The sequence below is a fragment of the Podarcis filfolensis genome (genome assembly GCF_964270895.1).
Source record: "Podarcis filfolensis genome assembly, chromosome: 6".
NCBI classification, from domain to species: domain Eukaryota; kingdom Metazoa; phylum Chordata; class Lepidosauria; order Squamata; family Lacertidae; genus Podarcis; species Podarcis filfolensis.
Window position 1 is genome coordinate 60,186,597 of NC_139609.1, and position 12,746 is coordinate 60,199,342.

The window sequence follows — 12,746 nt, forward strand, 5'->3', positions numbered from 1 at the left end:
AGCTTCTTTCTTTAATGTTTTATATAGTGCCAGCAATATGCAGGTGTGACATTATCTATAACTCTAGGACAGCCTTAGAGTCTATATTAAGCAGGTGAGTCAAGAATGAGGGAGCAGTCAGTTTGGCTGGTAGAATGGGAGGGGAGAGTTGGGTACCACAGTCTAGGAATGTTGGCTAAAGCCACGGAATCTGACTCTTCAGCATCAGGTGAGACTTGGGTTGCTTGGTTGGGCTGGGCTAATAAGCGACTGGATATTGAGGAAGGAGGAGGGGGAGATGGCTTGATAAGTAAACAGGAAATCATTCCAGGCATGACAGAAAGCACAGAGATGGAAGACAAAGGCAACCAACAGCAGATAAATTTGTTGCAAAAGGAGTAAGGAGTTTAAAGGGGGATATGGGACCAGATTATGATCACAGTTAAAGGGAGATGTGGGACAAGCTATAGTCAGAGTTAAAAACGACTAGATTATTAACACCGGGGAACTAATGGAAGAACTAAAGGAGAAGGCTGATGCGATCATAGTAAAATGCCATGAAATATGGGATAGCTACCCTTGCCAATGTCTATTCACAATTTTCACTTTCTGTGCCATTAGAAAGCTTCCCTGAGGCATGCGTTGGGAGGAATCTTGTTAGAGCTCGTTTGGATTTCCTTAATAAATCCTTAACTCTTCTTTAAACACAGAGCGGTAATCTGAAGGAGTTGAGATAAGCGCCATCATTTATCCAGATTACAGGGTGACGCTTCTCCCCAGGAGCCCTAAGGCTGCTCTACTGGCACAGCTGTCTGGTTATACACCGGTGCCAGGCAAAAGCATTAGTTTCAGCAATGCATCACTGTTTGCTATTTCTGAGTGCTGGGAGAGCCAGCTCACGCGAGAGGCTTTCATCCATCTAATTTGTCACAACCTTTTAACTATATAAAGAGTTTGCTGTGCTTGATAGTACTTTTATTCTGCAATCCTAAATAACACCTTCTAGTGAGTGTCACTGAATTGAGAGACTTATTTCTGAGAAAATTAGGATTGCGCCTCACATTTTGGAAGGAGTTGTAACAACTACTGTGCTGTTGTGCTGTGGAGTGGCAGGGCGGGGAGCAGGTGTCTGGTAGCTAGAGGTTTACATAGGCTGAGGTCAAGTCAGAAGGCCATACATCTTTATTGGTTACAGCTCACAAAGTTTGGCAGGGCATAGGGGAAGGAAAACACGACTGTTGGCTGATGCAGCCATCCCAGCTCACTTGCTAGGTTAATGCTGATGGGAATGGCAGGTATATAGGAATGACCACAGTCCAAACCAATACCATGGACCAGTCTGATGACCTGGATGCAGTGGCGTAGCGTGGGTTGTCAGCACCCGGGGCAAGGCAAGTAATTTGCGCCCCCTAACCCGTGGATTTTAGTAGGGGCAGAGAGCTGCGAGTGCGAGCGTGCGCCCCCCCCCAGATGTTGCGCCCAGTGCGGCCGGCCCCCCCTGCACCCCCCACGCTACGCCACTGCCTGGATGTGAGGCAACCATGCCAGCTCCAGAGGTGGGCCTTAGGGGGACTGTCCTTTTGGGAGTGGGCTTCCCACCCCTGCTGACTCCAGATGTGAATCTGGCCCATTGCCTTATCAGCCAAGAACAGAGTTGTGACAGTAAAATTAGACCATGCAATCGGTCAAGAAACTGGCAGCATTGCTGTGCCAATGGCAAAAACCTTGCGTTGCAGAGCCCTATCGAAGGGAAAAGGTGGGATATAAATAAATATATAATAACAATATTGCACTCTGTTTAAAATTGCTTCGTAGACCTGTCAGCTTGGTGGCTCACCTCTGATCTTGGCAAGGGAACAAACTCTAGAACTTAGGAAGAGTGGGTGGATAAGTCAACAATGGGGTATTGCCCGAGACATATGGGGGTCTATAATTTGTGCCCTAGAAGCAAACCAAAGGAAGAAAATTAAGATCTGCCTGCCCCCTCCCACAGCAGTTGGAAAGCCCAACTTACTGGTTCCTGGGGTAGAGGAGCATGGCATGGCAGCCTCTGTGTGAACATGCCATCAGCTGCACCCAAGAAGGAATTGCCCTCTTTGCTCCCTCCCATCGCCATATGATGGCACAAAGCTGGTAAGCAGGGGCCCAGGGCTTGACATTTTTCCATAGGTGAGTTAACAGAAGAATACTGTTGGATCATCCCTGTGAGTGCTGTTATGTTAAAATTCGCTCTAAGACAGGAGACAGTTGTGTGACTTAGCTGAGGTGACTCAGGCCAGGAAAAGAGAAACAGAGGGACATAGTCAGATCATTGGTCCATCTAACTCATTGCAATGACTGGCAATAGCTCTCCAGGGTTTCAGATGAGTCTCTCCAAGTCGTCCTACCTGGCAGTACCTTGGGCCTTGGACTCTCTGCATGTGCTCTACCACCGCGCTACTGCCCTTGCATTCACATCACATGTTAAATCTGTTGAGACAGTAAGTATAAAAATCAGGTTTAATGTTTGGGGAAACCATATTCTAACAATAAGTGTTCAAGCAGTATTTGAAAAATGTAAAAGCAAACCAAAAGTTGGCTCCCTTGGCCTAACTGTTCCATGCTGTTCTTCTTTGTGCAGAAGCCATCCACTCAGAATTAAGAAGGCATAAATTGCAAAAGCCCACCCATACCAATGAAAGACGCACTTGGACTGCTTAGAACTGCAGGCTGAATTCATTGTTAATCAGAACAACTGGAGGTTTTAATGCAGTCATTCAGTTGTAACAATTCCCTGATGGTTTTGAATTTGCTGAAACCCTTTGAACTGATGCTAATCCTTTATGCTAAATAAATATTGCACTAATGGAAAAATGGGTTTGCCTAGCTGAGGATGCTTGTGGAGGGGCAGGGGTTGGCTCAGCCATAGAGCTCAGCTGGCTAATAAGATTGGCATTAAGCTGGTGAAGATTCCAGTGGGGAACTGCTGGGGTGGACACTGAGATGTTGGCCTCTATGTCTAGACAACCCTAAAATATGAAAACACCAATCATATTTCTAAACCTCTGCTATGGTGGCTTTTAAACTTGGCCGGTGATCTCTGGTGCAGTTTTAGATGGCTCTTGAGACTGAAGCAAGGAAGTAGTTTGAGATAAGAATTTATGTTATTTGGCTGGTATTACGTATGTATTGCCTAAACACCAGCTCCTGGGTTTGGGTGGGGTATTTCGCAGAATAAAAAGAAAGGAGGCGAGGGGAAGGAAGGAAGGAAGGAAGGAAGGAAGGAAGGAAGGAAGGAAAATGAGAGGCAAAACAATAAAATGCTGACTGCTTTTTGGTAGATGACAGCACTGAAAGAACAAATATAAAATGATGGCCATAATGTACATAATTGTTATTTAAAATATTTAGTAAATTTGTTACCTGTCCTTCACAAACTGGTTCCAGGGCAGGTTACAACAATTTAAAAATAATAAAAAACAGTTAAAAACATGAATAGATGGGCCTTGAAAACACTCATCTCAGGTATCAAAGGCAAAGGGGGAAAGATGCATCCTTAGCTCACAAATGTCCTCACAAAGTGGCTTCCATAAAAATGAAATACAATCACAAATGAATGGCAATGTTATGTTTATAAATGTGGGCATTTGTGGGTAGAACAACCCATGACAATAAAATTCATTAAACATGGAATAAACCTTGTAACCTCAACTGATCCTACTATAAACTGTCATCAGACACACTTGAGTTCTGCAAAATATTGGATAGATAATATATAGATATATAAAATGAAGCTTTCTAACCTCCTTGTTGGAAAAACAGGCATATGAAAGGATTTACAACATAATCAAGTTCTTAAAAGAAGGCACACTTGATTAAAAAATATAGTCTATGGATCTTTATAGTACATGAAAAACAGGAAGGAATTAGCAAGATAAAGAAATTAAGAGTAATGCAAGCTCACTACAATCCACTTTTTAATTACAGAGAAAACAAGAACTTAATTAGAACAGTTAAAAAGATTTCAATCTTTGTTTATAATTGTCTGAATTATGGCTATTTTTTATTTATTTATATGTGCTATCAATGTCCTTTGAGGAAAGTTGTCATCAACCAAATGCACTGGGCATTTTATTGCTTTATAATGACTATTACTATTTAGTACCATTTACAGCTGGTGTGGCTACCTTCAGTCTGGATCCAGCCCATTGAGACCCCAGATTTGTATCCCAATCTGATTGGGTGCTTAAAATTCCTGTTTTGAAGCAGAGGTTGCCCTCCAAGCTTCACTGGTGGCCCACCAAAGCCCAGACCCCACCTACCCAATATGGTGTGAATAGGTTGAGGAAATGCAGAGTACCAGCCAGTGCTCATCTAGATCATGGGTGCACAACCTGTGGCCCTCCAGATGTTTCTGGACTACAACTCCCATTAGCCCCAAACAGCATAGCCAGTGATCAGGGATGATGGGAGGTGATCATGGCTACAGATGCAGATTGCTCTCTGTTGGATGTTTATACGTAATAACCTTTTGGGTGACTATGCACATAGTTAGAAGTTCAGCAATGCAATTAAACTTCCCACAGCAGACAAAGTGTAGCAGAGGTTGTTTTACTTAGTAAACACAAAATGCACTATACACACAAACTATACACAGTTGCTTCAGGAACGCTTCTCTCTCTGAGCCCAGAGAGGGTTTTCAACTTTCAGAGTCCTTGCTTAAAGTTCTCAGCAAGTTCAAAAAGTTTGAAGTTGCCAAAGTCCTGCAACTTCAGCCTTCTGTTTCTGCTTTGCAAGTCTTTCCAGTTCTGTCTCCAACAATTCTTCTACACTATTCACCACTAAAATTCTTCACACCCTCAGAATGCTGTAAATTGGAGCTTCTGATCCAACACAGCCATCATTCTGCACAGCAACAGAAATAAGACAGTCATGAGTACTCTGCAACTGCATCTTGAAGAAAAACCTTTTTTGCACCAACTTATGGAGAATTAACTCATTCTTTAACCCTCCCTTGCTCCATTATCAAGCTGATGAGCAAGGAGATAGAATGATATTCATCCAGACTGTGGCACTGCAGTGGATGGAGAGGCTGGTCTCTTTAGCCCAGGAAGCAACTGCAGTGGAGGGGTGTGCATGACTCTCCTGCATAGCTTATTGGCTGACTGCCATAGAAGACAAATGCAGCCATTAAGATTTAATTTGCATAATTGTTCAGGCATCCTCCTGTCTAGTGGTGGTAAGGAAAGAATAGAAGCTTACCTGCAGAAAACAAGCAAACCTGAAGAGTATTCCTCCCATCAGTGATGCTTAAGAACTACTGGTAAAAAATAAAATACAAAAATCGAGATCTTCCTAGTACTGATTTATTTTAGCCATTCACAGCATCTAGCACTGCTGCATTTATACTCATTATGGCGCCTCTCTTCAGCATTTTTTCCCTAGTGACCAGCTATGGAGTATTCTGAATTGAATTTTGAAGTGCAGAGTATTTTCTTGGCCTTTGGCCTTCCAGGTTAGCGCTTTCAAAGTCTCCTAGCTAGTAATGGGTTAATCAGCTGTCACGCTGAGAAGTGAATTTGGATGAGCTATCATTAAATACTTATAAAACATTGATTTCCTTGGAGAACGTTTCCATCAAACATTTATATAACCTAGAAAAGTCCAGTGAGACAGACACACTTATAAATATGTTATTTTGCACATTTGTAAATGTTGTGGATGGGGAAGGAGTGCTGAAAAATGTTTACTGCCAACAGTTGCTATAAAGATGGAAAACATTGCTGTTGTCTTAATATAATCCTCCAGATTTCGTATGGAAGTGGCTTATAAAATATTAAAAACTGTTTTCCTCTTTCATTCTGTGGATGGAGACATGCACCCAGGTACACACACACACACACACACACAGAGAGAGAGAGAGAGAGAGAGAGAGAGACTGACTATCTGGTCTTCCTTACAAAGATAAATCCAAATACTGTGGATGTATTTTGCCAACTGCATCCAAGGGGGATTCATCCACAATGGGAGATTCATAGTAGATTGACCCACGTGCTTCTCTTAAGTTTTGACCTCTTAAGAGGGTTCTAATTCTCACTCGAAGCCAGTTTCCCTCCAGTTGTGCTGTGTAAAACATGGACTTTTAGTGCGACAGCAAAGCTGCAACTGCTTGAACGGCTTTTTTACCCAATGAACCACCCTCTGCATGTGCAAATTCTCAATCAAGCTGCTTTTGTTTTTGTGCTTGGTCTTTGTGCATCTTGATTGAATTGAACGTCCTTCCATTGTGCGCTTCCAGTAAAGCCAGCAACTGCTGCTGCTTTGTAAGAGCTTGACACCTGCCACACTCCACAGCCTCTTGGCACTGTACCCAGGCATCTTGTGGCAGGCCATGGCAAGACTTGTTTCAAAAGCGTTGGAAGGTGGCTCGGGTTGCAGTCCTTTCCTTCCCTTTCCCCTTTTCCGTCCTCCCCTTCTTTTTCTCCCATTTATTTTCATGCCCTGCCTCTCCCATGCCCAAAATAATTATGCAGGAGGAGGAGAGTCTATTGATTTCAGTTCCAGAGGAGGGCATCCATCAAGCAGATGGGCTCTTCCTCCTTTTGGATGGCTTCCTAGCATATTTAATTTTTGCTCACGCTCTCTCTTTTTTATTTTGGTCTACTGATTTCTTTTAAAAAGGTGGGGGAATCAAATCTGCTTCTGATGAAGAAATGGCAGGAGCTTCTTTCCCATAAGTAATATGATTTGGTTTGGATAGCAGATTGGCTTTCAAGAACAATATGCTAAAGTTGTCAGAAGTGCGGGAAGAGCTTGACTAAAGGGATTCCTTTTTAAAGTTTTTCTTCACTTTCTTTCCTTCGATCTGCAAAATCTGAGTGAACATTTTAGTATTTGTTTCATATATTGCATTCCTACCCTTCTCACAATAAAGTTCAGGAGTAAGATAAGCTGACAGTAAAAGTAGTTGAATGTTGTTGTTGGCATCTGTCTGTCTCAAGGGACAATTGAGTGTGCCTCCAGGGGCGAAGTCAAACTGCGGTGTTAGCAGCACCGAAGTGACCTCCCCAGGACTCAAGCCTGGGCAGTGGATATGGAGGCCTAGGGCTGCCCAGACGATGAGGACCCCCCCCCAGCCTCCCTCATGTGGTCCAAAGGAAAGAAGAGCAATACGTTAGGCACCAGCTTGGCTGCAGGAGTTTCTGGAAGGAGTCATACAAGGTGCAATCCAACCATCTTAAGGACTCCACACCTGATTTGTGTAGGGTTTGCTCATTAGCCTTTTCTTCTCCCAAAGATGTCCCTCAAGGCAGTGGAGGACCAGAGTTTTCCTTCTCCTAGATGGGCTGCCTTCCCGGGTTGACGAACCCCATCTGCCCCTCACTTCCTTCTACAGCACATGCAGAAACCACCTTTTTGACTGCTGTTGGTCTCATCCACTCAATCCGCTGGAGTCTGTCTTCACATGCAGGGGAAGTCCTCAACACACCAAGGGTTTGAGACCCATTGGCTATCCGCACCTGGTTTAGCAAGCCAGCCAAAGCTATTCCCTGGGTGTGGGTGCTGTCACATGCTGACAGCTTTTAGGAGCCACAGGTGTGAGCTAAGTACAGGGTGGGGAAAGGTGGTCAAACTACCCCAGAAAGAGCACTACCCCTCCCCTAACATCTCATACACCCCAAAGCAGTGGGTAGAACCATAGGAGACAACTCCTAGGGGCTGAGGGGCCTTCACCCCCCCAATAAAATATTTGAGGGGGCTGCCTCCCCCCAAGTTGATGGACATTGCCATTCAAATGGTTTGTATGCACTGTGTCATGTGATTGATTATGCAGGGTGGGGCTCTCCCCCCCCAATTTTATTGAAGTTGGTACTCCTGTATAGAACAGTAGAAACAAGGTATTGAAAACAATTCAATGGAGTCTCCAAATACAGTGGTACCTCAGGTTAAGTACTTAATTCGTTCCGGAGGTCTGTTCTTAACCTGAAACTGTTCTTAACTTGAAGACCACTTTAGCTAATGGGGCCTCCCGCTGCCGCCACGCCACCGGAGCACTATTTCTGTTCTTATCCTGAAACAAAGTTCTTAACCTGAAGCACTATTTCTGGGTTAGCGGAGTCTGTAACCTGAAGCATATGTAACCTGAAGCGTATGTAACCCGAGGTACCACTGTAGATATCATTAAAGGCATGTGGACTTTAGTAACTGAAAGTTAACAAAGTTGGTGTCAGGCAAATATGTCCAAGGACGTTGCAAAGCTTGGTCATTGCCACTGAGAAGGTCCATTCCCTTGCAGCGCTTACTTAAGATCCTCTTCTTTCTCCATTGTCCCCAACTACAGTTTACTGAAAGAGATGCATTTTAAATAAAAGCACACATTCTACTGATGTAAAAACACCAGGCAGGCTCCACAAATAACCCAGAGATGCATTTTAAATAAAAAGACACATTCTACTCATGTAAAAACACACTGATTCCCAGACCATCCATGGGCTAGATTTAGAAGGCGATTGGGCCGGATACAGCCCCTGGGCCTTAGTTTGCCTACCCATGAGCTAGGATATGAGCAGGAGCTGGTAAATCAGGTCACCCAGGCTTAACAGATCAGAGTTGCAAGATGAGCATAATTACCCAGCAGTCAGGACCAACAACCAGAGAGGGAGTGAATCTGAAAGGCTTGAGAGCAGGAGAGAAGCACACACAGTGGTACCAATCCAGAATGCTGGAGTACATCTGCAAGTGTGAGTTAGGCTTGGTAAGGCAGATCAATATTAAGCAGAGAGTTCTAGATTGTTTAATTGAGCTGGGTCCATTTCATTGATTCTACCTGATAAGCAGCGGCAGAAACCCATGTTGCCAGCTTAAGACTTGCTCAATCACATGAGAAAATTTGATACAATCCAAAATTGGCTGCATGGTGTAACTTTTAAACATGGTGTAACTATTAAACAAGATTTTAAGCTTTTAGTACAAACATAACTTACGTAGCTCTGGACATCAGTTTCATGTTTCTTGTCTAGCGGATTGGACCTTCTGAGACCGAAATCAACATGATGAGTACTGCATGTAAAACATTGCTAAATTATAACCTCTGTGTCCTGTAGAGCTTCTTGAGTTTCAGATGGCCTTTCTTTTTTTATTTTTATTTTCCAGCAGTGCTGTGACCTGGGATATCATGCCAGCCTCGGTAGGGCACTCAGGACGTTCCTGTCAGCAGAGCTGAACTTAGAACAATCAAAGCACGAGGGCCTGGATGCCATTGAGAATGCTGTGGAGAACTTGGATGCCAACAGCGACAAGCAGCGCCTCATGGAGATGTGCAACAATGTCTTCTGCCCACCCATGAAGTTTGAGTTTCAGCCGCACATGGGAGACATGGTTAGTTTTATTCTTTTTCATAAATAAGCATTTAATGGAACTTCCAGTCCAGTCACAATAAGGATTGTGGAGGGAATCAAGCAAATTGTCTTGAATTGGTCAGTGACTTGACATCTTGGCCTTCAGCCTGGGCATCAAATTCTGGAAGAATGTCCTAATTATATATCTTAATGGGTAAGAAGAGAAAGTGAATCTGTAGTATCAGTTTGTGGTATCTTCTCATTTGTAATAACGATGGCTTCTTAGAAAAGAAGTGATTCACTTGCTTCACCCTTAGAATAAAATTAATTGGGGAAATAATTTACTGTAGAGATTACCAGTATTTCCTAGCACCATGATAAATAAGAGAGTTGAAGCTCAATGTCATTGCTATGTAGTATGTACAGGAATCGCTCACTGAATTGTGAACCATAAAAGTGAAGGTTGGTATTTCATTGCATATCTATTTGGTGGCTCTCTTGGAAAACTCAGTAGTACAAACTCTGCTCTGTTGGCCATTAATTTATTTAGTTATATGTTTTCTATGCTGGTTGTTCTAATGATATCCTCTTCAAGCTGGTCTCCTTCCTTCATAAGAGACTCTTTCGCTTCTCTAAGACCTAACTTGTACAACTATTGTCTTGTGAATCTGTCTCCTCATGGTGATCACTGTTGTTCAAATGTTGGAAAATGGCTGTGAATCAGGCCTGAGAAATGAGCTCTCAAATTCAGTGCTTTAATTTATTATTTATTGAATGGATTTATAGGCCACTTTTTGTATTTACAAAAATACAAATCCAAGTACAATATAAAAAACTTTAAAAATATCGATTTCATAGTAATACTAAAGGAAAAAATAAATAAATCCATCGTTGAGATAAACTACAGACCATAGCACAATAGCCCCAATTTATAACCCCAGTTTATATTAACTATTAAAAGCCACTGGGGAAAAAGGAGTCTTTGTGCCCTACTGAAAATATACAAGAGTTAGGGTAATTCAAAGGTGGGTATCAACATGTTTCATCCCAACCTGTAAGTTAGTTTTTTGTTTCTTGAGACTTTCCCCCTTAATATCTGCATGTAAAACTCTGACTGTTTGCATTATATATCCAGTGGGTCACCCAAGTTGAGTTTCCCCCCACTAATTCACAGCATAGGAAACAGAATCCTCTGTAAAACCTGTCACTGAATTTAACGTGCCAACTAAGAATAGCAAAGTCATCCATTTTTGTCCCCCCTCTCCCCCGAGCTCTTCCTATATAACAAGATACCTTGTAAAGGCAGATAATTGTGCATGCTGGATGGTGAGCCATAAAACTGAAGCCTGGTATTTCATTGCATATTCCTCTGGTATTTATTGCATGTTTCCTTCATCTAGTGTATCTACTCCCAAGAGACGGTTATCACAGATGCTTTGCATTAGGTCTTTTTTCAGTGTTCTTATCCATGGAATTTTCTTAGCTGTTGCACACAGCTGCGATATATTAGAGTTCATGTTGTTGAAGAAGCAAGCACCATTGGATCCCATGCAGGGTGTTACAACTTTATTCAAAGGGGCACAATCTCTTATCTTGATTCATGTCACTATTATGGAGAACAAAAGTGTTAGAAAATCTTTATTACTTAATGTTAAATTTGTTGTTGTATGTCTGCATTCATTGGGAAGTGAGAATATCTCAGTGATGCAGGTACCATCAAGAGTTCTGTTTTATACTATAAAATTCATTAAATTCCATATCTGCTCTGGTAATTGTAATCTCATGTATATGCTATAACCCCAAATTTATGATTATTATTACAATTACATCCCAATTTTCCTCCAAGTTTATGGTGGCATGCATAGTTCTTCCCTCCACCATTTTATCATCACAACCACCCTGTGAGAAAGGTTAGGCTAAGAGATGGCCCAGAGTCCCTCATTGAGCTTCCTGGCTGAGTAAGGATTTGAATTTGGGTGTCCCAAGATTATAAGCAAATGTAAAATATCCTAATATATTCTAATATTCTAATACTTCAGTGAAATCTGAAAATACAGTAGTTCATGTAGCCATCAGCCCCCATATTTGTCCCAATAATAGAGGCTTATGGTGGTTCTGAAATATGTTCAAATGTCGGAGCAAATGATGAACCTTCCATTGATTTTTACCCCCCACAGAGCTGTATTGGATTTTTGTCTTTTTTATAGCATCATCTTGTTGCTTTGAAATCTGCCCAAGGGCTAGATGCACATCCAGCAGTGGATTTAACTGGCAATCAAAGCTTGAAAGAAACTCTCCTCCAACAATGTATTTTGAAGTTCAGGATTAAAAATTAAAAATAAAAATAGGCTGCTTCTTTAAATTTGAGCATGCAGATATTGAGTTACCCTTAATGTAACAGGTTTGAGCAGGGAATGGAAGATTAAGATACTACATTGGGATAATCATATCTTGGCTTCATAAGTTAAGCTTTTTCTTCTTCAGCACATCAGTCCCATCTCTTCTTGCTTGTTATAAACCATGATTAAACCAGGAATTTAATCACAGTTTACCATTTCATCCCAACTGGGAAGTTATAGTTACCAGCTTCAGTAAGAAGCAGAATTTCAACCATGGTTTGGAATTGCTTTAAGATCGTTGCTTGTCTGAAACTGGTAAGCATGTTTTCCCACTTAGGACAAAACAGGAAACTATGTTTAATTCAAGACTTCATCATGGTTTGATCATGAGTTGTGCAAAGGGCAGAAAGAAGAGGCCTGTGAATACAGGTGAAAGGCTCATACCTCAGTTTATTAAGCCAAGATAAATCAACCAACCCAAGCCAATCATGTCCTCGACAGTTTTTGTGTGGATGGAATTTTTTTTGTGAGTCCTTGTCCCTTGTGTTTCCTTACAATATATTAAATTTGCTTAAATATTTAATTATCTTTGTTAATAATGGGTAGAAATCTTGCTTGAACCAAACAGCATGGTCCTCAACCTTGGCCCTCCAGATGTTTTTGGCCTACAACTCCCATGATCCCTAGCTAGCAGGACCAGTAGTCAGGGATGATGGGAATGGTAGTCTCAAAAAATCTGGAGGGTCGAGGTTGAGAAAGCCTGGCATAGTCTTTGGGTTCACCTACATGTTACATGTATCTCCACAATCCTTTTTAGGGACAGTTTTGACCCTGTCTCTCATCCTTGCTCACAGGTCAATGCTGGTTCAAGAAAAGTTATATGCATATGCATTAAATATTTATGCTAGCACAAAATGACTTCCCTCCCTATCTCCTCTCACCAGTCCCAAATCTACTCTGGAGGGTTGAAGGAAAACCCAGATCGAATTTAGGGAGGTACATGGTGAGGAGATGGAGAGATTGTTCCATTGCCCAAGGAAAAGCCCCTGCACTGAAATAATGCTTGTTTGTTTGTTTGTTTGTTTGTTTGTTTATTAAATTTGTATACCAC

The 12,746-nt window shown here is 42.0% G+C and overlaps 1 protein-coding gene across 7 annotated transcripts in view; it reads left to right on the forward strand.

Moving 5' to 3' along the window:
* Positions 1 to 12,746, forward strand: part of SRGAP2 (SLIT-ROBO Rho GTPase activating protein 2) — a 196,136-nt gene that overhangs the window by 121,552 nt on the left and 61,838 nt on the right. For 5 of the 7 annotated variants that reach the window (XR_014548983.1, XM_083617107.1, XM_083617110.1 and 2 more), the window contains one exon: positions 9,112 to 9,336. Coding sequence is in view for 6 of the 7 variants with exons in the window: in XM_083617107.1 (XP_083473233.1) it covers positions 9,112 to 9,336 (225 nt within the window). In the remaining variant the exon portion in view is untranslated. The remainder of the gene's footprint in view (positions 1 to 9,111; positions 9,337 to 12,746) is intronic. The other 2 variants (XM_083617109.1, XM_083617108.1) reach the window with 1 other exon arrangement.